Below are 26,847 nucleotides of genomic sequence, written 5' to 3' on the forward strand. Positions count from 1 at the left end.
CAGATGACTGATTTTTTTAAAAAGGGGTGTGTGTGGTATAGCAGGCTAAGTTGCCTCCCGGGATCCCCACACCCCAGACTAGAGCCCCCAGGATTGAGGCTGCCTCTGCTTCCAATCCAGCTGCCTGCGTACGTGCACTCTGGGAGGCAGCAGATGATGGCTGAGGTGTTTGGGCTCCTGCCACCCACTTGGGAGATCCACACAGAGTTCCTGGCTCCTGGCTTTGGCCTGGGCTAGCCCCAGCTGTTGTAGCATCTGGGGAGTGAACCAATGGATGGAAGATCTGTCTGTCTCTCCCTCTCCTCTCCCTCTTTCTCTGTCACTCTACATTTCAGGCAAATAATCTTAAAAAAAAAAAAAAGGACAATCTCCATTTACTGTAATATATACTGCGTAATGAATTTACCAAGACAAAGACTGTACTCTATTTCCATGCACTGGTTCTTTTATATTCCCCTGATACTACTTAGAATTCTAACAGATTCTAAGCATTTAAGGCAAAGGTCCATGAAAAGGTTAAATCTTAGCTCTGGCTTATTTCCAGTTATCTCTTATTTCACCTTAATTTGACATCATTCTCCTCTTCTACTGGCAATTCTCTACAATAAAGATTCAGGACATCTTGGTTGCTCTGTGGATTACAGGGACAGGATGACCCAATTATCTGCCTTTGTGTTCTTGACCTTTACCTCAAAACGTTCTCAACCTAATCAACTTTTCTAGTGTCACCACCATATACACATTACTGTACATTAACCCTCGCCCACAACACTTTGGATTTGTGGGAACCAAAGAGCCCCACTGCTGGGTGCATAACTGCTGATCTCACACTTACAATTTTGGAACCTCTATCTTTCCTTCCCGCCATCATTACCGCCTTCTCCTCTCCAGGATGATATGAGCTAATCAGTCCAGCACAGTTTCCACCAAACATATGTGGCACATTGGAGAAGAGCAATCAGACTTCCTTTCCTGCTAAAATCCTTTTGCAAGAGATGTTCCCATTTCCAGGTAAGCACACGGCACTATTCCTGGGGCTTTAAAAAAAATACTATGCACCGTGATCCAAATCAAACAGACCTTCGGAGGGGCCTGACGATGACGTCTTCATTGGATATGATCGCTGCGAAAGCTTTCGCTCCTTGTTTGCTCTCTAATGCTGTGCCAAGCCCTTGGCCTTTAGATGGTCCCAGAATCCCTGAAAGCGTCACTGATTTGTTTGTGAGTGCAAGCATTAGAATGGCTTTGCATCCACAACGAAATGTGAGAATGACCAAAATCGTGTGAATTTCTTTCTGGGCTGCTGCCGTCTTCTTCACTTAACCATACGTAGGACTTGCAGCCAGTTAGAAGAACAAATGTTAAGTAACATCCTATGCTGGGGGGCACTGGTAAAATACAGCAGAAACAAGCAGAGCAGAAGGATTTGCTGTAGCAAGATTAAATTTTCCCCCAACCTTTGGTATTAAAATTTTCTTCCATTAAGCATTAACATTTTGAATTCTGAGGGATATTGATGGAAACTGTGATTAAGGACTCCCAATGTTTAACTTTTAAAATATAAATTTAGAAAAAGCAACTCTTCATAGCCTAGCTTGATGACTTAAAGGATATTAGCGGGGGATCAAAAAATAACCCTAGCACTCAAAATGGGCTTTATTTAAATACCACAAAGGTTAAATTTCATGGTTCTATCATCAGAAAACACTAAGAATACAGGCAGGAAAAAAGTTCCACAATTTCTATTGGAAGTTCTCAGAATAGTACAGTAGAAATTGGTTCTATTTTGGCTGCATTTGAGTAACACAGCAAAACTTAAAAAAGGATGGAAGGAAAGAGAGGGAGGGAGGGAGAGAGACAGAAGGAGGGAGAGAGGGAGGGAGGGAGGGGAGAGGGAGAGGGGGGAGAAGGAGGGGAGAGGGGAGAGGGGCGAGGGAGAGGGAGGGGCGGAGAAAGAGGAAGTCAACTTGGAGACCCACGCACAGTCCCATCGGAGGGAAGGGACATGCGCCCGCGTTTGTCAGGTGACGCGAGCCACCGCCCGCTCTCCCCTCGCCCTCCTGCCAGGGCAGCGGGACACAGCAGCGTGTGGAGAGGCAGACAGTTCTGCTGGCTTCCACTTGCTCCTCAGGCCAAAGTCCCGGCAGAAGTTCGCCTAGTGGGGTTCCTGTCATCCTGCCAACCCGTGGGACTCCAGGGACCCTGCAAGGAGAATGCCGGCCAAATCCTGCAGGAGACCTCACCTCTTCCACGTCGGGAGGTGAGACGAAAGGAACCCCTCTTGTGAGATCTGACGGTGTTTGTGCCAAGGAGAGGGAGAAAGGACAAGCGAGCAGCTTGCTCAACCTCACACACAGAAAGGATTCTGTAGTGGGGCTGCCCTGGGAATGAAGCCCAGCGTGCCTCCATCTCAGCCCCACTTACATTTATTTTATTTTTCATTTACCGACTTTTCTAAATTTACATGATGATGACCGCATCTACTCTGGGCCATCATATTATTGCTTTCTCAAAGAGAGGGGGACCCAAAGTCTTTGTTGCACAAACACGGGGTAATCTACCTATCACTTGACAATAATCAGTGTAGAGAACATATTCAGACAGGTGTGCAGCTCCGTGGATCAGACACGAAATTAAAGGGCAGAGATTCTGAAAGAGGCGCCTTCGTTTGTTGTCATTAAGACTACATAGGAAATTAGGAAGTTAAAAAGGTTCCTCAACCACCGAGTGGACGTTCAGCGACGACACACATGACCGTCTCTTGTAAGCACACCACCTCTTTTCTGAACCAAGGAAGTGATGCACTTTGAAGCAATGTTTAGATTTTACTGTGGTTTTCGTAGAAAAATGCAGTCATCATCTTACCACGCTTTCTTGCAAATGGATAAACTTAGACAATTTATCAATGCTTCCTTAAATTTTTACACCGCGCTGGACTCCAACAGGTTTTTGTTTTAAGGTAAACCAGGTTTTCGGCTCTTCCCTGTGGAGAAGTTACTTTCAAGTCAGTGAAAGTTCTTGGCCCATGATTAAAAGTCTTTGCCAATTAGTCCTCAACAACTTCAATTCATTTTTTTCTGGTTCAAGATGAGTAGAAGCCTAATAAGGCTGTGATAAAAGGGCAAAAGGCACCGAGAGCCAAAAGCGGATTAATGAGCTCCTCCATCTATTTGTCTTCCTAACAGCTGAACTGTTACCACTATTGACACTCTTCAAAAGGTTCCGCTCTGAACCCTGTCCAGGCGCTGCAGGCTCCAATGGACATCTTCAAATCCAGAGAATGGAGGGGCAAGAGCTTCCCCTGTGTGATGCCAAAACCAACAAAGCCCCCCGGATCAGGTAATGAAACTTCAGCTTTTCCCCCTTTGAGATTTATTTACTGGCAGCTGACAAGGGGCAAATTCAGCCCGAATTGTGCAGTCAAGGCCCTGTCAGGCTTCTCGAGGCACCCTTGTCTGGAAGCACCTTCATGACTGGCATTTCGCTCAAAGCCCTCGGCACTGGTCCTTAACAGCTTATGACATCACAAAGGACACTCCAGACAGATGCCTACATGGCATCCTGCAGCATTTTAAAAGAGAATTAGTGGTTTTAATTATGGTCGTGGTATGAAAGGGAACCATGCAAGCTCCACGGGAGACCTTTGATCAGCCCCTTTTGCTAGCACAATGCCACGGAACTGTGACTGCTCCTGGTAAGGGGCCTTTTCTTGCGGAAGGCAGACAAGCTCCTAGCCCTCCCCCTTCATTAGTGAGCATTTCTATACAGGGCCTCTACAGTGCTTAGAGTCTAGGAGCCTCACAATTGGGTGGGACAGAATCCCCACCGGTTCTGGCCTCTACTTAGGAAGTGCTGAAGGGCTCTGAGTGACTTTATTCATTAAAACAGGTTGCTATTAATTAACTGTCATAATAAAATAAAGAACTATGATTTGCATTTCTTACCGTGTTCTCTTCAGTCATATGTATAAAAGATGTTTGTAACAGAAATGAATTTATTGAACCATGTCCCCATTCCCCCCAATCCCTGCCTCCCCCCCCCCACCTTTTTTTTTTCCCCATTTTTGCTAGCAGGAGCCTACTAATTATTAGGCCTACATCTATAGTCCAGACAGAAGTGAAACATAAATATAAAATGAATTAAATACAAAATCTTTTTACTCGCCAATCAGCTTCTGCAAGTAAAATCAGCAAACAGCAAATTAGCTTTTCTTTCCAGTGACTTCAGAGAACTAGCTAAGACAATAAAACCCCAACTATTTTTTTTTCCCAAAACATCATCCACTTGGTACTTAGCTTCAGGTGTGAGATAATGTGACAACCACAGTTACTTTTAAAACAATATACTCCAACTGGAAGCATAACATTCATTCTCTCAAAAAAAATTATTTCACTTTCAGGAATCCAAACATGTCTTTGGTCTTGCACTCGCAGCTTTCAGAATTTCTCCTCTAAAACCACCACCAATGAGCAAGGCCGTGACAGGAGGCACAGGTGGGATCTTGGGCGGACGCCGAGCATTTGTTCCTTTCCCGAATCTCACAAGCACCGTCACTGGGTGAAGGAAGGACTGTGGAAGCAGGAAGATTTTCCGGAAGCTTCTACTGAAATGCTCACTTGGTAAGATGGGGTAACCAGAATTTTGCATACACAGTACATCTGTCATGAGACACCCCCGATAAACAGCACTGCCTGTACCACGTTATTTGGTCTGGGGGACGACTCGGTGTTTGATTTTCTGATGTACAGTTTCTCAGCTTGGCAGGAGAGTTCCGGACTCCAGAATTCCGGATGCTGAGCGCTGGCCAGGATTTTCATAATTCTGCTGTCTCAGGCAGTTTTCCTATTTCTCAGACTTCGCAGTTCTTTGCGTAGGTGCTTCAGAGCACCTAAAATGTCGGCTCGCTGCGGGTCATCCCGCGCTTTCTGGGCGTACAGGTGGAAGTGCCTGATGGTTTCAGACAGCAGAGCTTCGGGGTCTGCGTCCCGCCCCGCCAGGCGCAGCCGGCGCTCGCAGGCGAGGGCGTAGTTCTTGTGCCAGTTCACTGGGTGTGCCTTCTGTGAGTACACGAGCTCCTTGTACAGCTGCAAGACAGCACAGACGTCGGTGTGCCGGCGTTAGCCCTTTTTTTAATAGAAAACCAGAAAACACAGAGGAACTAATAACACAAGAGAAAAAAAGAAGAAGAAAAAAACAACACAGAGAAGCCTACAGTAGAAACCTCAGCGTTGCCAGGCAGGCCATGCAGACATGCGGGGCCGTCGCCGTACCTAGGCCAGTGGCAGGAGGCAAGCAGCTTCCCCGCAAACCGCTTCCGCGGCCTGCGCTGGCGAGGGGGCCTCGGGACACGCTGCGCAGGACGAGGTGCTCTCCCCCAAGAGGAGCTGGGAGAGGGATTCGGGTCTCCTTCCCGGAAACCTATTACTCCACAGGCAGGGGGCTGAACTCTAAACTCAGCTGCTGGAGGGGAAACAGTTTTCTTTGGGAGACTGCGTGGAAAAAGAACTTGAAGGAACGGACATGTTGCCCCCACCTTATTTACCTAAGTTCCACTGTGCGTTAAAAACATCACCAATGACAATGGTCCCGTAGGTCGGGCGTACTGGCATTTTGGAGACACGCTGGAAGAGGGGTATTTAAAATCCTCCTGGGGGCCAGCGCCGTGGCACAGTGAGTTAATGCCTTGGCCTGAAGCGCCAGCATCCCATATGGGCACCGGTTATAGTCCTGGCTGATCCTCTTCTGATCCAGCTCTCTGCTATGGCCTGGGAAAGCAGTGGAAGATGGCCCAAGTCCTTGGGCCCCTGTACCCGCGTGGGAGACCCAGAAGAGGCTCCTGGCTCCGGATCAGTGCAGCTCTGGCCGTTGCGGCCAACTGGGAAGTGAACCATTGGATGGAAGACCTGTCTCTCTCTCTCTCTCTCTCTCTCTCTGCCTCTCCTCTCTCTGTGTAACTGACTTTCAAATAAATAAATCAATCTCAAAAAAAAAAAAAATCCTCCCAGTAGCCTGCAATTTACAATCCTGACAGTTACAGCGGTGCCCACGGGAAGCAGGATTTTGTTTCTCAACATCCAGAGATGGCATTAATTGGATAGAGCTAGAATTTTGGATACTTAATTTTCCAGAGGAAGCATATCAAAATGTGAACGGACAGAGTGGCAGGAGTGAATCCGCAGAGTGGGACAGCACACTCGCTTATCTGGCTTTTCCACTGCCTTCTCCGAGATGGCCGAGGTGGGGCTGGTGCCCAGGGCTTCCTGGCAGGCTCCTGGGGCACGCAGCAGGAAGTGGACTGCTCCGGGAGCTGGTGATGCCGAGTGAGCCTGGCACTGACAACGTGGTGTTGCCCGCAGGGACCCAGGCTCCTAGGTCCGCAACTCCAGCTCCACAGCAGACACACGTGGGACTGTTTTAAAACAGCGCGCCTGTGGGAAGTTCCACAGTCCCTGCGTGGTGGCTTCGGTGTAGGAGAACCCCCAGTCTTGAGCAGCCTTCCTTTCTTCTTCTAACCTAGGAGACAGTGCCCACACGGCCCGGCGACGCCCCTCAGCCGGCCTGCTAGCCGCTTACTCGTCTGGTGTGAAGCACTCCAAGCGTCTCCACCCTGCTGCTCTCTGCTCCTTTCTCTATCAGCTGCTCATCCCAAGCCTTCCTCCACGGAGGAGTGAGGGACGTGCAGGACAGGCCGCCCAGCGCAGAGTGGGCTCTAGGAACCGCTGGGCTTTCAGAAGAGGGGCCTGGGCACTGTGAGGGGCGCTCCCCACGGCTCGCTCAGACTCCCCTAGCCCCCCAGCCATGCGGGACCAACACACCTCCCTTGTCTCAACCGCTTGGGACGGCCTCCTGCATGTGCCGAAACCGAAGCCGCCAGTCCCTTCGCTCATTGTGTGCAGTCACGGCTCCTCCTGTGTGTGACTAGGACATTAGTCTCAGTGGGCTGTCTTCTGTGGATTAGGGGAGACCGCCGATTTATGCAACTCATTCCTATGGACCTGGCTCCTCCCTGTTCCCCCACCACACCTGAACTGAACGTTCCGTATAAACTACAGAGCAGGGTATCGTGGGCAGTTACAAAACCACCCTCTCTGCCTAACAAAAACTTTCCTGCAGAACCAGTGCTGGAGGCGGATTCATGTTGACCCGCCAGGTAACTGGCCTCACTTCTCCCATAAACACTGTCCCACTCCCGAGGATGTATGTGAAGGCAGCCTGCTGGCCCCCAGGGACACAAGCCATGAGCTGGCTTCAGTAGGGAAGACTGACCATGGGTGGGGTCACTGATGAGAAGCTGGAGTCATTGTTAAGCCTCAGGCTTCTCCCCAGGAAGTCCCGCCTACTTTCCATAGAACCATAGGGTATTAGAGATGGACGGATCTGATGGGAGCGGGCCGTGAGAACTGTGGGAAGGTCACAGTCCACATTTTGAAGGAAAAAAAGTCAAGAGCTGGAAAGGTGAGGTGCTGGGCGTTTACAAGGAATGGCAGAGTGGGCGTGGCCCAGGGCCTCCTGCCAGCCAGCCAGGGTGCTGCCTCCCTGAGAGGGTCACCTCGCTGGGCTCTGCCCTAGTGCCTGTGGCTTCCTCCTGGTGGGCTCCCTGCCCCCGTCGCTGCCCCTGCCCCATGGCTCTGGCCAGCTCCTTCTGATCTTTCGAGAGGAGCCCCAGTGCATCGCCCACTGCCCCGCACCCCTTCCCCCATAGCTTGCCCTTGTCCAGCTCTCTGACCCGCAGCACCTCTTCAGGCCTCTCAGGCACTTCCGAGACCGGCCTGGGAGGGGGACTTAACCTCGCTAGCCTGACACCTTTCGGGAACAGGGCGAGGCCTGACGGCCCCCAGTGCAGACTTGGAAAGGACTAGGTGCCTGAGGAACGCTCTGTGAATGCATGCATGCGCCGTGGGCTGCTGGTCAGACGGCCTGGGCACCAAGCTATTTGAATCCACTGGGCCCCCAAGGCCCTGGCTGCGCAGATCCAGAGATGCCGAGGCCTGGGCTGTTTCCCAGAGAGCTGACTCCGAGACGAGCTCTGCGGCGCCGCAAGCGTGGGCAGCCAGAGCTTGCTTACGTTTGTGCTCCCGCGGGCCTCGTCTCCTGCAGGTCCATTCGGCTCCCAGGGGCCACGGTCACTCTCTGCGACCCTCTGTCTTTACTCAGGGACTCTCTCCCAGCCCCAGCCCGGGACCAGGACCGGCTTTTGCACAGCAGGTGAGCTATTCGTGTCCTGCTGCTGCTGCACTGCCGGAAACCACCAGAGACACAGTGCCCTCGAACACAAGGCATTCTCCTGCACCTCGGCTGGCGAGAGCCCCCAGATTGGCCCCAGGGAGAATGGGCTTCCGCCTGCACTCCTTAGCTCCTGGCCCCTTCCCCCGTCCTGAGGGCCAGCAGTGCGGTGTCTTCAGTCCCTTCCCTGCCTCTGCCTCCCTTACAAGAAACCTCGTGATTGCGCTGTGTCCCTCTGGATGACCCAGGACCTCGCCCATCCCCAGAGCTGTCACTTGATGACGTCTGCGCAGCGCCCTGGCCATGCCAGGCAGCACGCCCCTGGGTTCTGGGGATTAGGACACAGGCATCTTTGGGAGGGGACCACGGTCGTGCCCTTCAGACACCGTGATACTGCTGAGCGCTTGCCTCTGAGGCTGCTTCATAATGGCCCAGGTAAGCGGGAGACGCAAGAGCAAGAGCTCTAATGATTGTGTGACTGACAGGCGCGCTCTCCCCCAAACCTATCTCCCGCGTCAGTCTGCGTACGTTGTATGCGTGAGTGTAGAGTCGGGCTTTCACGTCTGCAGGCAGGTTAGCACTTTCGGCCAGGTCGAAGATGAAGAACGGCGTTTTCATCCTGGGGAGGGGAAGGGGGCGGGGAGCCGTCACTGACATCGGAACCACAAATGCACATGCAGGGCTACCTCTCCCAGGCGCCCCCATGGGCCTGCACCGTTCAAAGCCCTGCACTGCACTACCTCGAAGGCTCTTGGATCCACACATGTTCACTCTGAACCAACAGCAAGGCCACCTGCCGCCCTCAGCGAGACCCTGCAGTCACACTGACTGAGTGGCACCCGGAGAAGAGCCTGCGTTTCCAGCACTCTCCTAGGCCGGTCTTCCTCCCCAAGCACGCTGCTGTGATGCGGGAGTAGCCAGGGAGGGGAGACTGGCGGGGTTTCTCAGCACAGCCCTGAAGGCGCCCACCACGGTGGCTCGTGTCACGTGTGGCCAGTTCTTACAGGGGCCAGGCTCTCTGACTGCACGCACTTGTCCCGGCTGTCCATCCATGCCCGCCCCAGTAACGGCCTGCTGCGTCTCTCGCGTGCTTCCTTCCCAGCTCTGCCGTGTCTGATCACAGCAAAAACTGCACAGATGCACGGTACGAGGGTGACTCAAAAAGCCTATGCAAAGACAGAACTGGAAAGCGGGGTTTATTCTGGCGCAAAAGATATTGAAAGCCAAGCACATCGGGGGGGGGGTCTAAGAAAACTCCATGGAAATTGAATATTTTGAACAAACTGTGCCTGAATTTTCAAAATTTCCTGCACCAGGATAAGCATCATTTAATTCCATTTTCCGTGAACTCCTGGAAGTACTCTCACACACCTTGGATCAGCTCTTTGAAGCAAATATTTGTCCCTGTAACTAGACCTATAAATAACTCATTTTTCTTTATTGAAAACACAATTGCCCAAAAGTATTGATTTTTTTGTAATCTTATTTTGCAGTTGTATTTCTTGACAATTTCTTCAAAATCCCTTTAAACTTACGTAAGTCTTTTGTAGCACAGCTTAATGCTTGGTGCACAGTTCCCGGCACTCAGGGGGCGCAGGCACATTTTCACTGAAGGTACAAAGTGACCCTCTCTGTACTTTTTAGGGCTCAATGTTAATATTTAGGTTACAATGTGTTAATGCTAGCCATCTCAATTATTTTAAAATAATGACAATAACCCAAAGAAGCCAGGGTGTCACTGTGAAACCTTGCACCCAGCACAGCGTGGCCCTGCTCTATCAACAGGAGGACAGTGTAGACGCACCACACTAACCTTCCGCTCTGTTTCACACGTCTGTCTGCCCCATCCGAGGAACTGGGTTACAGTCACATGCCCACGACAGGGCCGGGGCACTGCTGTCAGGGTTGGAAACGCGGCCTGTTACAAATGGAGGCAGGGCAGTAATCACCCCCCTGAGCTCAGCCCGAGACTCACTCTCGTCTGGTCAGGGCAGGAAAGGCCAGCAGCGAGGGGGTGATGGGAGGCCTGCAGCCCGTCACTGCAGACAAGGAACCTGGCACTTCCGGCCAGTTTCAAACAAGTGCAGGCAACAGTAACCTCTTCACAACTCTTTTTGAGGTGGAAATGAGGTGATTTGATCACAGATGAGGATGATGATTCACCCGTAACAACTGCTCATGAATGTTGCATTGATGGTCACCCCTCACCTCTGCTCCCAGTATGGGCAGTGCCACAGTCTACCTCTCCGGCCTGTTAAAATCAGACTGCAAACACAAACAAGCAAACTAGTCACCTGGCTTGCCACATCTCTTCATTGGCCACAGACTCCCACGAAGACGCAGCAAACCTGCAGTTCCAAGACAACAGGAACATCTGCCGTCAGCTGTGTTGGTTGTTACGGACACGTTAAGAATCAGTTTTGTGATCTGACAAGGCCAACAAAACGGGCTGGGTCTTGAAGTGCTAACAGTGACCAAACTGGTATGCTTATTCTCCCCAAAAGTTTCAGTTCTAAGGAATTTGGGGGCTTGGGACATTTGTGCCCTTGGTCTCAGTAATGAGCCCCTTGGCCGGCGCCGCGGCTCACTAGGCTAATCCTCCGCCTAGCGGCGCCGGCACACAGGGTTCTAGTCCCGGTTGGGGCGCCGGATTCTGTCCCGGTTGCCCCTCTTCCAGGCCAGCTCTCTGCTGTGGCCAGGGAGTGCAGTGGAGGATGGCCCAAGTGCTTGGGCCCTGTACCCCATGGAAGACCAGGAAAAGCACCTGGCTCCTGGCTCCTGCCATTGGATCAGCGCGGTGCGCCGGCCGCAGCGCGCCGGCCGCAGCGCGCCGGCCGCGGCGGCCATTGGAGGGTGAACCAACGGCAAAGGAAGACCTTTCTCTCTGTCTCTCTCTCTCACTGTCCACTCTGTCTGTCAAAAAATAAATAAATAAATAAAAATAAAAATAAATAAATAAAAATAAAAAAATAAAAAAAAGTAATGAGCCCCAAATGCCTCAAGGGAGCAAAGGCAGAGTCAAGGGGAAGAGGCTGCAGGCACCTGGGGAGCCAGCCGCCCCGAAGAGCCATCAGACGGCAACAGTGCAGAAGCGGGGCGTGGGCCACTCTACGGACACAGCTTGGAGTGAAAGCGCTGCAAGGCAAGCAGATGAGCCTGGAGCTGGATCACCCGGCCGCAGCCAGCATGCTGCTCAAACACGGGCCAAGCCACGTGCTGATGGCTCCTTCTCATAACCGGAAATTGCTCTTCTACGTCCATTTTTACAGAATAAAGACACTGAACAATGCTGCGTGTGTGTGGCACTGCCAGCTGTCTGACACCTATGCCGTTCCCTGGGCTGACGGTCATAGGGTGCCATGTGTAGACCTGGGAACCTACCCCTGGCTGCCACACAGCAATGAGGCCCACTTGCTCACACAGGCTCAGAAACCTACGACACTTGCTTAGGCGGCCTCACCTGCTGTTGTCAAATAATCTTTAAGTGATTCATAATTTAAAAAATCGGTAATGAGGGCAATTTCTTTAGATGGTGACTCATTTTCCATATGGGAGGGAGTGAATTCTTTGAAGAGGTACTTGAAGGAAGACTAATAATGCCCCAAACAACATAGTCAGGTTGACGCCAAACGCAGGTCCAAGTCCTGGCTGCTCTGCTTCCAATCCAGCTCCCTGCTAATGCACTTGGGAAGGCAGCGGAAGATGGCCCAAGTGCTTGGGCCCCTGCCACCCACGTGGGAGACCTGGAAGAAGCTCCTGGCTCCTGGCCCAGCCCCGGCTGTTGCAGCTGTTTGGGGAGTGAACCAGAAGATGGAAGAACTTTCTCTCCTATCATCTGCCTTCTAAATAAATAAATAAACTGATAAAACAAATACATAAGTAGTTTTTAAGAGTTATAAGATCTCATTCTTCCCTGTAGAGAAGGTACCCGCCATTCCTGGAGAAAATCTGACAGGCCTATGCCCGTGGAACAGAGTGCCTGTCAAAGCTCAAGTGCAGTTGATGAATCTTGTCCATCTATGGTCAGGGTCATGAGACACAGGCCAGTGGGTGGGAGAGCACTAAAAGGCCAAGAAGTGGAAGATGCCCCCCACCCCATCTTAAGCACTGTGGGACCCACCCATCCACAGCCTCCTGTCCCTCCATGGCCCTGCTGTTCTGTAAGCAGGAGGACAAGAAAGACACGCTCTTTCTGCACCTGCTGTATGATACTCTGTGGGCAGCAAATAACAATATTAATTAATGAAAAACACAGCAAGATCAAGAGGCATCTCACAATGGCGTGCTTTCTTTAGGAACACATCACTGTTACTGTGACCGCTTAAAAATACAACGGCTGTTCATACCGCCCGTATTCTTCCGTCCAGTTGTAGAGATTCCGCGTGAGTTTGATCCATTCCTCTGGGTTGAACACAATATCTGAAGGGACTAATTTGTCGCAGGACCCCCATGGCCAAAGGGAATACTTCTTCTTCCAGGTTGGGTCACCTTCATGAATTCCTATGCAGACAAACGTTTCTTTTCTATTGGAAACAGAAAAACAAAGGATGTATTTTTTAGCTGAAAGTTCTAATTGTTAAAGATATAATTCATGAAAGGTCAATTTTTTTTTTACTCAAATCTTGGTGACCATTAAGCCATCTGCAAACATTCTGGTTTATTTAAATATTTCTATAATAAACTACGTGAAATTTATCTTAGAAGAAAAAGGTTATTTTTAGGGGTTGAAGGGAAGCAAACACACTTAGATGGAAAAAACCCTACTGTGGCCGGCACTGTAGCGTAGCAGGTAAAACTGTCGCCTGCAGTGCTGGGATCCCATACGGGCGCCAGTTCAAGTCCCGGCTGCTCCACTTCTGATCCAGCTCTCTGCTGTGGCCTGGGAAAGCAGTAGATGGCTCAAGTCCTTAGGCCCCTGCACCTGTGTGGGAGACCTGGAGGAAGCTCCTGGCTCCTGGCTTCGGATCAGCTCAGCTCCAGCAGTTGCGGCCAACTAGGAAGTGAAACAGTGGAATGGAAGACCCCTCTCTCTCTCTGCCTCTCCTTCTCTGTGTGACTGACTTTCAAATAAATAAATAAATCTTTAAAAAAAATAAAAATTCCCCATGTTACAAGAAATCACTTAGTGACAAATGTCATAAAAAACTGCTGCGGTTATGTCTCATACATTAACACACAGGGGTACTTGCAGGTTTGTGGAAAGCGTAATTAAAGAAGCCTAACTTGGTGCAAACACTTTGAAATCCACGTACACAAGAGGTCTTCAAAAAGCTCATGGAGACGTCAGGGCTGTGGTGCAGCAGGTTAAGCCGCTGCCTGTGAGGCCAGAGGTCCCACAGCAGTCCCGCTGCTCCACTTCAGATCAAGATCCCTGCTCGTGTGCCTGGGAAAGCAGCGGAGGATGACCCAAGTGCTTGGGCCCCTGCACCTATGTGAGAGACCCGGAAGAAGCTCCTGGCTCCTGGCTCCATCCCTGCTGAGCCCTGGCTGATGTAGTCATCTGGGGGGTGACCCAGCGGATGGAAGACCTTTCTCTCTATTTCAGTAACTGTACCTTTCAAATAAATAAAGTAAATCTTAAAAAAAAAGTGAAAAAGAAAAAGTCATGGAAAATGTGAACAATGAAAAAACTATGCATGGCTTTCAAACATTTTTAGAACCAAAATAAACTGATTCTTTTAATTCTATTTTCCACATTTTTTAAGTCTTTTCATATCTTCTGAATAAAATTAATTAGATTAGAATAATTCATAGGACCTTCAAATACTAAAAAATTATTAGTAGAAATAGTTTAAGGAAGCTTGGTTCAGAAGAAATGGTAACTGAAGGGCAGGTGCTATGGCCCAGCAGGTTAAGCTACTCCTTGGGATGACAGCATCTTATATGGGTGCCAGTTTGAGTTCCTGCTAATGCATCCTGGGGTGCAGCAGATGATGGCTCAAGTGCTTGGGTCCCTGCCACCCATATGGGAGACCTGGATGGAGTTCCATGCTCCTGGCTTTGGCTTGGCCCAGCCAGCAGATGGAAGATCTCTCTCTCTCTCTGTCGCTCCCTTTCTGTAATTCTGCTTTTAAAATCAGTAAGTAAATGAAATCTTTTTATTTTTTAATTTTCAAGATTTATTTGTGAGAGTTACACAGAGAGAGAAGGAGAGGCAGAGAGAGAGAGAGAGAGAGAGAGGTCTTCTATCCGTCCGTTCATTTCCCAATTGGCCACAATGGCTGGAGCTGTACTGATCCGAAGCCAGGAGCCAGGAGCTTCCTCTGGGTCTTCCACGCAGGTGCAGGGGCCCAAGAACTTCGGCCATCTTCCACTGCTTTCCTGGGCCATAGTAGAGAGTTGGATCAGAAGTGGAGCAGCCGGTCTCAAACCGGCACCCATATGGGACGCTGGCACTGCAGGTGGCAGCTTTATCTGCTACACCACAGTGCCAGCCCCAATAAAATCTTTTTAAAAAAAGATTCCTTATTTTATAGTGGACACATACTACTTCTTAAAATTTAAAAAAGCCTATCTTAAAAACTAACACCAAAAACCAATATTTATGCTGAGATCTTTGCTGGTCAAAAATGTTTTGTAGGCCATAGTGCTCATCACCCTGTTCTATTACAACAGCAATTGTCCAGAAACAAAACTTTCCAAAAACATAGAATGTTCATTCAATTATTATGTATTTCATGAGTATTATAACAGCCCCAAAATAATAGTGATGACATCATTTTATTGTTTACATGGTGAATGCTCATGATGTGATATTCAGTGGAAAAAAACTGGTCAGAAAACAAGATAGCCCAGCGACCTAAAATGCAGCACGTGTATAAACACATGCGTGTGTACGTATAAATCATAACAATAACTCATGTTACAAATGAACGGAATCCAACAAAGCCTATCAGCACGTTAATGGTGGATGTCCTGGAGACAGATGACACTGATGGTCTTCACACTTTCCCGCAGTATCTGTGGGATATCCCAGCGAACACACAGTATTTCCCTAATATTGATCATGGAACACATCAGCCATCCACCTTCTGAAACACAAGCATAAAGAAATGCTCTCAGCCGGCGCCGCGGCTCACTAGGCTAATCCTCCACCTTGCGGCGCCAGCACCCCAGGTTCTAATCCCGGTCGGGGCGCCGGATTCTATCCCGGTTGCCCCTCTTCCAGGCCAGCTCTCTGCTATGGCCAGGGAGTGCAGTGGAGGATGGCCCAAGTGCTTGGGCCCTGCACCCCATGGGAGACCAGGAAAAGCACCTGGCTCCTGCCATCGGATCAGCGCGGTGCGCCGGCTGCAGCCTGCTGGCCGCGGCAGCCATTGGAGGGTGAACCAATGGCAAAGGAAGACCTTCCTCTCTGTCTCTCTCTCTCTCTCTCTGTCCACTCTGCCTGTCAAAAAAAAAAAAAAAAAAAGAAAAAAGAAAAAAAGAAAAAAGAAATGCTCTCAGGCAGTGCTAATGGATTCCTCATCCAGGTGCCCAGAACACTCGGCTGACACTGCCACTCAGGCACTCAGTAGATGCATGGAGTCTTTGCCTGGCTCCTTAGAAGGCGCCACAGTACTGAACTGATCTCATCTCACTGTGGTTACTTGGTCGGAGCTATGCGCGTATCCACTGCCTTGTGGTCTTCCTTAATCTGGAGCTGAATCTCATTCATCTTTTATTTCTAGGGCCTAATCCAGCTGTAATATAGCAGACATTCAAAAAATATTTGGAGGACTGAATTAAATAAAATTCACAAGAATGCCAATGTGTGTAGGTTAAGGTTCCTAATATTTTATTCCAGAATAGACTAATTAAATGTCACTCTTACAGCATATTTCTACCCATCACCTTCACATTATTCCATGGGCCACGGTAAACACAGGCTCTCAACACCAGGACTACTGCATCACTAAGTCCTCAGCAAGGGGGAAGATTTATAAAGACTTTCCGAAGTCCTTTTTTTAAGAATAAAGAAACTATGAAGTAAAATTTTCTTCTGCAAGGTCTGGACAATCCCAACCATTTCACGGACAGAGAAACATTCAACACTAGACCACTGAAGGTACTTATTCTTGGCCTTAACTTGGAATAATTTAGGATCTCAAGTACAAAATTCACAATTCTCATATTTTTATCTCAGCCAGCATAAACTGTAGGTGTTTTTCTTATTTATAAAAATCTTATCCTTTCTAAAAAAAAATCCTTAAGCTATTTTTATATAGTGATTATTCCTGAAAACATTTGCTTTACACTTAAAAGGAGGCCATGGTGCTGATCAGGGGGAAACTATAATTGCTTGCGATCCACCTGCAATGATTTCAAGTAGGCAGGCACATCTCCAATTTCTCTGAATTGTACTAAGATCTTATTTGCTGTTCTTGCTAATCTGTCTATTTTTTCCTTTACCCAGAACAATAACATTTATTTCTGCCTGGCCTCATTTATGCACAGATATTCAATTTAATTACAAAGATAATCTCACTGGTGACAGGGAAATAGGTGTAGAAAATTGGTCTTTTCGATGAGGCACAGCTGCTACAGAAACAATTTTAGAAAAGCTTAAGAGTTTAGAAAAGCTATTATATGAAAAGAATGCTTACTGTTTGTTTATTTCGAGAAAATGATAAAGATTAAATGTGACCATTCCATTAGGCAACATTCCTTCCACAGGATTCCACCGGTTCCCAGGAAAGCGGACACCTGGCAAGTGCTCTGCCATCTTGGGTAAATACCACTCGTAAGTCATCATCTGCCAAAAATCGCAGGGGGCGGCATAGTTTAATAGAGTTCTGAAAACAACCAAGTGCATCAAATGCAATGCAAAGGTTCTAGGATCTGAAGACGCTCACTCAGCACACACACAGCCGAAAACCATAAGCACAGTTGAGGTGTGTGTGCCTGGCTATTCTTTGAATGACCTCAACTTTGTTTCTATTGTCTTAAGAAATGTCCATTGCCAGTCACATCAGCACCTGGCTTCACATCACCTCCATGCATCTCACTACCCAGAAGGGCGTCCTCCATCCAGCACCTGGACGACACATACTCAGCTTTCACGGCCAGCATAAGCATCACTCCAGTGGCGCCCGAGGAGAGGCCTGCTGGGGCCCCAGGGGCACATATTATGAGGGACATGGAGGGAAGGAGGGAGAGAGGGAGAGGGAGAGAGGGAGAGAGGGAGAGAGGGAGAGAGGGAGAGAGGGAGAGAGGGAGAGAGGGAGAGAGGGAGAGGGAGAGGGAGAGACAGAGAGACAGAGAGACAAAGAGAAATTCCAGAAGAAGCACCTTGTTCTGCCTTAGGATGTGATGTTTGGAACCGGGCATTCATCTTGTGATTGTGAGCACCACGTCAAGAGGAGCCAGACAAAGCTGTCCTGAGCACTGACTTCATTGAAGTACTGTGGATCAATCCTAAAATCTCTCATTTCCAGACTACTGGTTATATGAGAAAAATTCCATTGTTGGGGGCCAGTGTTGTGGCGTAGCAGGTAAAGCCCTTGCCTGTGACACCAGCATCCATGTGAGCACTTGTTCGAGTCCTGGCTGCTCCACTTCCAATCTAGCTCCCTGCTGATGTGTCTGGGAAAGCAGTGGAAGATGGCCCAAGTCCTTGGGACCCTGCACCCATCTGGGAGACCCAGAAGAAGCTCCTGGCTCCTGGCTCCTGGATCCAGCCTGGCCCAGCCTTGGTGGTTGAGGCCATCCGGAGGGTGAAAGTGGATGGAAGAGCTCTGTCTCTCCCTCTCTTCTTTGTAACTCTGACTTTCAAATTAAATAAACACAACTTTAAATAAAAATTCCATAGCTGAAGCTACTCTCAGCTGTCCTGTTTCTTGTGCTGAGAAGCACTCTGACTTACATATTAATGACTTCCATTTTATTTCCAAGCAAACAGACGCTCTGAGAGGGAAAATCCTTAGGCCCATGTTACACATCCAGGAAGTGACAGAATGAGGACTTGAATTTAGGTCTAATTCACTTTGAAATCCATGCTTCTCAGCCGTAGTCCTGCCATTCTAAGTAGTATTTAAAATCATGGGGTGATATCACGTTCTCAACACATAACCTAGTGTTTTCAGAAGCTAGCCTGAAGATCAAATTAGTCAACCTGTGCACATGATAAAAAAGCAAACTGCTCATAAAAATATGTGTGATGTGCAAATTTCCCTATAGAGTATTCGCAAATCTGTTTAGTTTCCTCCAAAAATTCTGCTTAATCTTTAATTCATTGCAGTTTATTAATAAGTATTGTGCCTAATAATTTGCTCAACTGAACTAATCATAATACTCTTTCAAGATTAAGAATTTCCTTTTTCCTGATGACTGCTCTAAAAACACTAGAGATAGATTTGTTTTCCCTTTTACGTAAGATTTAAATAATAAATCCTACAGTCTAAATCTAGTTCTTTAGTTCCAGAAAATTATTTCAACAGCCCTGAAAATTTCTTAAGTACCCTCCTAACATACTGTCATAGGACTAACAAAGTTTATATAAAAATTCTATTGTGTAGTTGTGATTATTTCCATTTTGAGTGAAATGTTTACTTATCCATAGTATCATTTATATTCAACTTAATTTACTGTAATCCCTGGAGCAGTGGGCAGTTTTAATTTGAATGGATGAACTGACTAAATGAAAACAAAAATCTACAACATAATAAGCATGTTCATGGATTTTATATGAACTAGAGACCTACAATATTATTTGAACTTAGCATGAAACATGTTAATTCTTGAAGCATTCAGTTTCGATGAAAAAGAAGCAACTCACTATTACAATAAATAAAAGAATGTGACATATATCCTACCTAACAATGATTACAAAAATGAGAACCATTCACTGCTAAAAAAAAAATAACACAGTTAAAACAACAACAACAACAACATGTTTTCGAGTGGCTGCTCTGCTCCAAGCTCGTTGTTCATGTACTCACTTCCTGGTCCACTAAGGAGAGATCTGGCCTGAGGCCCTCACAGTAATGCATGTAACGAAGCGAATTCCCAGGCAGGTCCCCTCTCAGTAAGAGAATTGCATCACGAGGCATGGAGGCCAGAAGGTTCTTTGCAAATTTATCAACCACATAGTTGGTCCTTTGGTCACAAATGCTAAATAAAAAGGATTTAAAAAATTAAAACAGTAACACTCTGACAGTTTTAATTAACACTAGACTTATGTTCCGTGCCATCCCTGTCCCACCACACAATCTACATTCAGTGTTCCAAAGCATTCTAATTTATATCCTCTAACAGGAGGCCTATATTTGAAAAGAATGCTACCATCTGATAAAAAACAAAAACAAAAAGGTATGTGTGTGTCGGGCGGGGTGGGGGTGGGGAGACTGTGCAATTATCAGTGGGCTGCCTCACTTCTGGAATTTACAATCCTGTCCATAGAAGGGAAATCAGTGCTCACAAAGAGGTCCTTTCCTCCCTACTAAAAACAAGCCAATTTCAGTCTTCAAACTAGGTTTTCAGATTCCCTTTGTGATTTAAAGTAATTTCATGTTAACTCCATTTACTCCAAAGGAACTTCCAGAAATGGAAAGGGAGATCTGCCAATGTCTGGCGTCCTGTTAGGGCATCTGTATGACTCTCGCACGCAGAGGGTGATGTGATGCTTCCACGACCTGCAGGCTTCTTGGGCTCGCCTCACAAGGGAATGAGACGGAGAAGCGGGGAGCTTGGGGGATAGGGTTTTTTGAGATGTGTACTTCTCTCCAGACATCATTTGCTACTGCCAACAGCAGCAGTGCAGCTCTTTTCAAGAAGGAAGGGACTTTCATACTTCAAAGAAACAGTGGCACGACTTCTAAGAGCTTTCTGGGAAAAAGGAAAAAGACTATGGGAGAAGTAAAAGCATCAGACAATGGGGACAAGCAGTGCCCTGCCTGTTGCTATCAGGTCCGTCACAGCAGATGGAGCTGAGAAACGATGCCTCAAGTGGAATCGCTGGGCGAGTGTCACAAAGCAGACAGACACTTGCAGGAACAGAGTTTCACCCCCGCCTTTGTCATCAGTGCGGCAATCACTGCTGCCTACTCCCAAGGTTCCCGGACGGATGCAGGGGGAAAACTCATGCTGTGGAAGCGTCCTTGGTGTTGAAACTGGACTGCTCTAGCGAACCAACAAACAGGAAGACTGGGATTTGGAAAAAAAAAAAAGGGCAAGCAACACGCGGGGGCCCGGTGAATGCTTCCTGAGCTGGTGATGCAGCTGTGCTGTGACATGGGGACTCCTGGCAACTCAGCCGTCACCTAACAAGGGCTCCCCCCACGGCCTCGGCATTACAGAGGACCCTGTAAAGTCTGTAAAGTCAAGTTGAAGGAGGAAAGCACAATCGTTTAAAACAATGCCAGGCAGATTCCATGGCAACAAACTTGCACAGGACTCACTCTTCCACTTGGGTGACGTGCACACCATATTGCTGTTTTGAAATAAACGGGCTGACATCTAAGACTCACACGTCTTCTGCTACACTGAGATGTCTACTTTAATAGCCATTAGGCAGATTTTGAAAAATACATATGATACCAATATCATAGGAGACTTAAGAAAATTAAGTCCTATGATATTAAATATATTATTTATCACATTTATGATATTATTTAATATCCTATGATATTAAAATTCCTTTAAAAATAATCGGCATTCACTACTATGGGGTAATCTGGACCAGGAACAAGTATTACTCAAAGGATGAAATCTTTGAAGCATACAGTAAATTATTTTAAGGCACATACAAACCCCCAAATCTCTTTCTCCTCCATCTAAGCGATCTTTGAATTGTGGAAATTCACATGTACTCCAGGTTCTACAAAGTACTTCTGGGGTTCTCCACAAGTAAGTACACACTCTGCATGCACCATCCAGACCCCTGCTTGCCATGGCCCAAAAACACACATCAGCTGCGCAGACTCTGGGTCACGGGGTTTAACACCCCAAAGTTCAGAACATCTGCCTTCATTAAACTGCATCAACTCTGAGTCTTGAAAACCAGCGGAAGATAAAAATGAAAGTTCTAGGATATCTCAATGTCCAAATGTTCCTGGCTTGTGTGCTTATTTTTAGATAAGAATAACCACGCGTTACCTGTAATTACAATATATTTGGTAAACCACAAAAAGGGTGGCGGAGAGCCATTCCAGACACTGCAGCCCACTGCTGTTGAGCACCCGGCTACTCTCAGACACAAGGGCAGCCAAGCCGACGCCAGCGAGGACGGCCACCACTGCATTGCTCTGCATCCAGAACCGTTCCACCTGCGAAAGAGCCGGGTAAACAGCAGGTCCAGGTGACTGTGCAAGCGCTCAGGTACTTGTATGTTTTTAAAATACACTGCAGAGGCCAACACTGTGGCACAGCGGGCAAAACTGCCACTTGCAGCGCTGACATCCCATAGGGGAGCCGGTTCGAGTCCCAGCCGCTCTACTTCCAATTCGGCTCTCTACTGATGTGCCTGGGAAAGCAGTAGAAGATGGCCCAAGTGCTTGGGCCCCCGCACCCACTTGGGAGATCCAGAAGAAGCTCCTAGATCATGGCTTTGGCCTGGCCCAGCCCAGGCTGTTTTGGCCGCTTGAGGAGTGAACCGCAGATGAAAGATCTTTCTCTCTCTCTGCCTCTGCCACCCCCTCTCTGTAACCCTGCCTTCCAAATAAATAAATAATCGCAGAGCACACTGCATACACCGAGTTGTTCTGTTTGTCAACTGAGGCTCGTTCACGGACTCCCCCATCCCAGTGTCGGGTCCCTTCAGTGCTCCATCTTTACACATTCCTCCTTTCGAGTTTGATGCCCGCGGTTCCCTCTTTGGATCCACACACTCCGGCCTTCATCTGGAACTCCACCAGGAGGCAGGGTGCAGGAAGTGGAGAAAGGCTTTGTTTCACTCAGGCGCTCCCTAAGTAGAACCGTCCTGGCCTCTCTCACTCTTCTTAGGGGACACTGATCTAACTGGTGAGCTGGGAGCTGGGCCTGGGCCTGCACAGAGCTCCTCCTCTTTCTGTCTCTGGGAAGTGGACTGTCCCCAGAAAGCACCTGTCTAGGGACAGTCTGTCCCAATGGCACCAGAGGCTGGGGATGAGGTGGGGAGAGGCCGGCCCTGTGCAGCACTGCCCGTGGCTCACGGGTGTGTGTCCATTCTAGGACACAGTGTAAGGAGGTCCCTTGGCCCACATAGAAGCCACATTCTCTGATCTCAGCATTATTAGCAATAAAGGTAACTCCCTCACCCAGTAAAATGGCTTATCTAGTTTCTCAAGTGATCCAAAACTCAGGCAATCAAGGGAGGCACTCTTTAACCCCACACACAGTTAGTTCCAGCTGTCAGAGAAGAGTTGTCTATATTCTATTTATTTATTTGAGTGGCAGAGATAGAAAGTGCTCTCATCTGCTGATTCCCCAAACGCCTGCAGTGGGGACTCCATCTGGGTGCCCCATGCGGGTGGCAGGGACCCAACTACTTGAGCCATCATCTGCTTCCCGGGGATGCAGATTAGTAGGAAGCTGGAACTGTAGTGCAATATCAATAAAAAGGTAGCTATTTTTTTTTTAAATCCTGAAGAAATATAGTTGTAGCAATAACTGTAAACATGTGTACACATCCCTCCACAAACACAATGACCAACTTAAGTCTATATTTATTTTTTATTTAACTATGTTAACAATGTATTTTTTTCCCTAAAAAGAGCCTTCAGCCTTAATAGATTGATAGTTTTAACTTTTTAAAATTTATTTACTCATTTACTTAATTTATATGAAAGGAAGAGACAGAGAGAAAGAGAAAGAGGGAGAGAGAGCGATAACTTCCATCTGTTGGCTTACTCCTCAAATGCCTGCAAGAGTCTGGGCCAAGGCAGGTGAAAGTCAGCAGCCACAAACTCAATCCAGGTCTCCTGCATGGATGGCAGGGACCCAAGTATTTGAGCCATTATCTGTTGCCTCTAGGGACATATTAACAAGAAAATGGACTGGAGAGCAGAGTCAACACTCTAACCCAGGCACTCTAATACCAGACACAGGTGCCCCAAGCAGCAGCTTAACCACTGTGCTAACACCTGTCCCAACAGTATACAAAATATTAACTATGCCTGAAATAATTTGTACTTCTACAGGGATCATGAAAGACAAATGCATACAGTCTTCATGAACTTCCTGGGAAAAGGGGAGATTTAAGCAAAACTTACCACACCCATGAAAAGTGGCTTTGAAATATCTAAATTTGCCCTCCAAGCAAAGAACAATGAATAAATGCAAAGCATTCCAGTAAAAAGCCATACTACTGATGGAGTCTGTTTGTCCCTACAAAAATAAAAAATAAAAACAGATCCAAAATTATTTAGATGTATGAATATCAACAATATTACATAGCCTTAAATTGTAGGGAAAAATGTTCAGAACCACAAACCATCCCATTTTCAACCAAGAATAAAGAAGGATCTCCATTTTAAAAATCTGAATTAAAACAGATAACCAAATACAGTAATGAGTTTGAATTATATACTATAGACAACTTGGAACTATGCAGCAAAGGATACAAAGTTAAAATTCACAGAAGAAATACAAACTATCAATTTTGTTAAATTTAAGAAGTACTCAAAACAATGTTTTCATGCTCAAAATGTTTTAAAACACATCTCTTTGTTAGGTAGGGATGTAGTAGAATGAAAATGTGTATCAGTACCATCTTTTGAAAAAAGTTTATCTGGGGCCGGCGCTGTGGGCGCTGTGGCTTAGTGGGTAAGGCCACCACCTGCAGTGCCACATCCCATATGGGTGCTGCTTCAAGTTTCAATTGCTCCACTGCTGATCCAGCTCCCTGCTCATTGCCAGGAAAAGCAGCGGAGGACGGCTCAAGTGCTTGGGTCCCTGCACCTGCATGGGAGACCCAGATGAAGCTCCTCGCTCCTGGTTTGGATCAGCCCAGCTCTAGCCACTGTGACCATTTGAGAGTGAACCAGTGGATGGAAGACCTCACTATCTCTCCTTTCAAATAAACAAATAAATCTTAAAAAAAAAAAAAAAAAAAAAAGATAGGTGGGGGGGGCAGCACTGTGGCTTAGCAGGTAAAGCTGTCACCTTCAGTGCTGGCATCCCATATGGGTGCCAGTTCATGTCCCACTTACTTCACTTCTGATTCAGCTCCCTGCTGATGTGCCTGGGGCCCCTGCACCCACCTGAGAGACCTGGAGGAAGCTCCTGGCTCCTGACTTCAGATTGGCCCAGCTCCAGTCCTTGCGGCCATTTGGGAACTGAACCAGCAGATGGAAGATCTCTCTCTCCCCATCTCCTTCTCTCTCTGTAACTCTGCCCTTCCAATAATAAATCTTAAAAAAAAAAAAAAAAAAGATGGGTTTGGGGGTACACATTTAGCCTAGTGGTTAAGCTGCTCTTAAGACGCCTGTGGCCCGGATCTGAGTGCCTGGTTCACTTCTGCCTCTGGCTCCGGACTTCAGCGTCCTGCTAATGCAACCTTTGAGGCAGCAGTGATGGCTCAAGTAACTGGGTTCCTGCCACCACACAGGAGCCCTGGATTAAGTTCCTGCTCCTGCCTTTGCCCCCTCCCGCCACCACTGCACGTATCTGGGGAATGAACTAGCAGACTGGAGTTTCTTTATATATATATATATAAAATATATTTTTATATATTATATATTATACATTTCTATATATACATATATATAAATAAACATATAATGTTGCTTTCTTTCTCTCTCTCTGCCTGTTCCTCAAATTAATACCACTTTTTTTAAAAATATAAGCTTATTTTGGGATAAAAACTTTAATATTCATTCAGTTTTTTCATAATATGAATTTTCCATTAACTTTTTGAAGGCATCTTATACATGCATTCAACAGACTGGAAAGTAAATGACTAAAATATTAATGGATGTTAGAGGCCAGTATTGTGGTGCAGTGTGTTAAGCTGTCCCCTTCCAATGCTGGCATTCCATGCTGGAGGGATGGTTCAAGTTCCAGCTAGTGTACTTCCAGTCCAGCTCCCTGCTTTTATGCCTTGGAAGGCAGGGGATAATGGCCAAAGTGCTTGGGCCCCTGTCAGATCTTCCATCTGCTGGTTCACTCCCTGTCACCCATGTGGGAGACCCAGATAGAGTTGCTTGGCTTCTAGTTTTCACCTGGCCCAGCTCCTGCCTGTTGTGGCCATTTGGGTCTGCAAAGCAGCAAATGGACTATCTGTATGCGTGTGTAGTGTGTGTGTGTGTGTTTCCCTCTCTCATTGTTGCTCTGCCTTTAAAATAAATAAATGCTGTTAAAAATTAGTAGAGGTTAATAATGCAAATGTTTACGCTTTCTTTTGTCATCAGGGGATTTTTTTTTTTTTTTTTTTTGGACAGGCAGAGTGGACAGTGAAAGAGAGAGAGAGAGACAGAGAGGAAGGTCTTCCTTTGCCATTGGTTCACCCTCCAATGGCCACCGCGCTGTGGCCAGTGCACCGCGCTGATCCGATGGCAGGAGCCAGGTACTTCTCCTGGTCTCCCATGGGGTGCAGGGCCCAAGCACTTGGGCCATCCTCCACTGCACTCCCTGGCCACAGCAGAGAGCTGGCCTGGAAGAGGGGCAACCGGGACAGAATCCGGCGCCCTGACCGGGACTAGAACCCGGTGTGCCGGCACCGCAAGGCGGAGGATTAGCCTAGTGAGCGGCGGAGCCAGCCCATCAGGGGAATTTAAATTGTCTTTCTTTTCCAAATCAACCATTTATAATTGGCTGTAGTAAAGGATGATAAAATCACAAGTTTATCAAATGAGTTGCCTTTTAAAAAAACATTTATTTATTTATTTGAAAGGCAGCATGGCAGAGAGAGAGTGGGGGAGAGAGAAAGATCTTCCATCTGCTTGGTTCACTCCCTAAATGGCCACAATGACCAGGGTTAGGCCAGGCCAAAGGCAGGAGCCTGGAACTCCGTCCAGGCCTCCCAGGGGCCTAAACACTTGGGTCATCTTCTACTGCCTCCCCAGGTAAATCAGCAGGGAGCTGGGTTGGAAATGGAGGAGCCAGCACTTGAAACAGCACTTGTATGGGATGCTGGCATCTCAGGTGGTAGCTTAACTCGTTTGGCTATGCCACAACACCCACCCTGAGTTGTCCCTTTAGACTAAAATATACTATTCATTTTTTTAGAATCACTTTTTGTAGGAAGAAAAAGTAATATACACTTATCTTTTTTTTTTTTTTTTTTGGACAGGCAGAGTGGACAGTGAGAGAGAGAGACAGAGAGAAAGGTCTTCCTTTGCCGTTGGTTCACCCTCCAATGGCTGCTGTGGCAGGCGCACCACGCTGATCTGAAGCCAGGAGCCAGGTGCTCTCCTGGTCTCCCATGTGGGTGCAGGGCCCAAAGACTTGGGCCATCCTCCACTGCACTCCCAGGCCATAGCAGGGAGCTGGCCTGGAAGAGGGGCAACTGGGACAGAATCCGGCACCCCGACCGGGACTAGAATCCAGTGTGCCGGCGCCGCAGGTGGAGGATTAGCCTATTGAGCCGCGGCGCTGGCCAATGTGCACTTATCTTAATAGAAGTTGTTAGGAGAATCATTTATTTAGAATATAAAACAATATATGTTCTTCAATGATGTATTGAAAAGATTAATTCCGTGTATGAAAATGGGAAAAATCACAGAAAAA

The 26,847-nt window shown here is 47.6% G+C and overlaps 1 protein-coding gene across 17 annotated transcripts in view; it reads right to left on the reverse strand.

Annotated features, from left to right (window-relative positions):
• Positions 1 to 3,976: 3,976 nt before the first annotated feature.
• The window catches only part of TMEM260 (transmembrane protein 260), a 62,634-nt gene continuing 39,763 nt past the window's right edge, over positions 3,977 to 26,847 (reverse strand). For 6 of the 17 annotated variants that reach the window (XM_051822917.3, XM_008269705.5, XM_089309667.1 and 3 more), the window contains 8 exons: positions 23,391 to 23,505; positions 21,298 to 21,467; positions 19,143 to 19,314; positions 16,809 to 16,957; positions 12,570 to 12,746; positions 10,518 to 10,571; positions 8,752 to 8,842; positions 3,977 to 5,084 (listed from right to left, as the gene is read on the reverse strand). In XM_051822917.3, coding sequence (XP_051678877.3) covers positions 4,830 to 5,084; positions 8,752 to 8,842; positions 10,518 to 10,571; positions 12,570 to 12,746; positions 16,809 to 16,957; positions 19,143 to 19,314; positions 21,298 to 21,467; positions 23,391 to 23,505 — 1,183 coding nt within the window. In that variant the 3' untranslated portion in view covers positions 3,977 to 4,829. Of the gene's footprint in view, positions 5,124 to 5,947; positions 6,948 to 8,751; positions 8,843 to 10,036; positions 10,142 to 10,517; positions 10,572 to 12,569; positions 12,747 to 14,369; positions 14,545 to 16,808; positions 16,958 to 19,142; positions 19,315 to 21,297; positions 21,468 to 23,390; positions 23,506 to 26,847 lie in introns of those variants that run through there. The other 11 variants (XM_089309664.1, XM_051822918.3, XR_016217780.1 and 8 more) reach the window with 10 other exon arrangements.

This window comes from Oryctolagus cuniculus, chromosome 12 (genome assembly GCF_051225735.1).
Source record: "Oryctolagus cuniculus isolate XC-2025 breed Fujian yellow rabbit chromosome 12, ASM5122573v1, whole genome shotgun sequence".
Classification (NCBI taxonomy): domain Eukaryota; kingdom Metazoa; phylum Chordata; class Mammalia; order Lagomorpha; family Leporidae; genus Oryctolagus; species Oryctolagus cuniculus.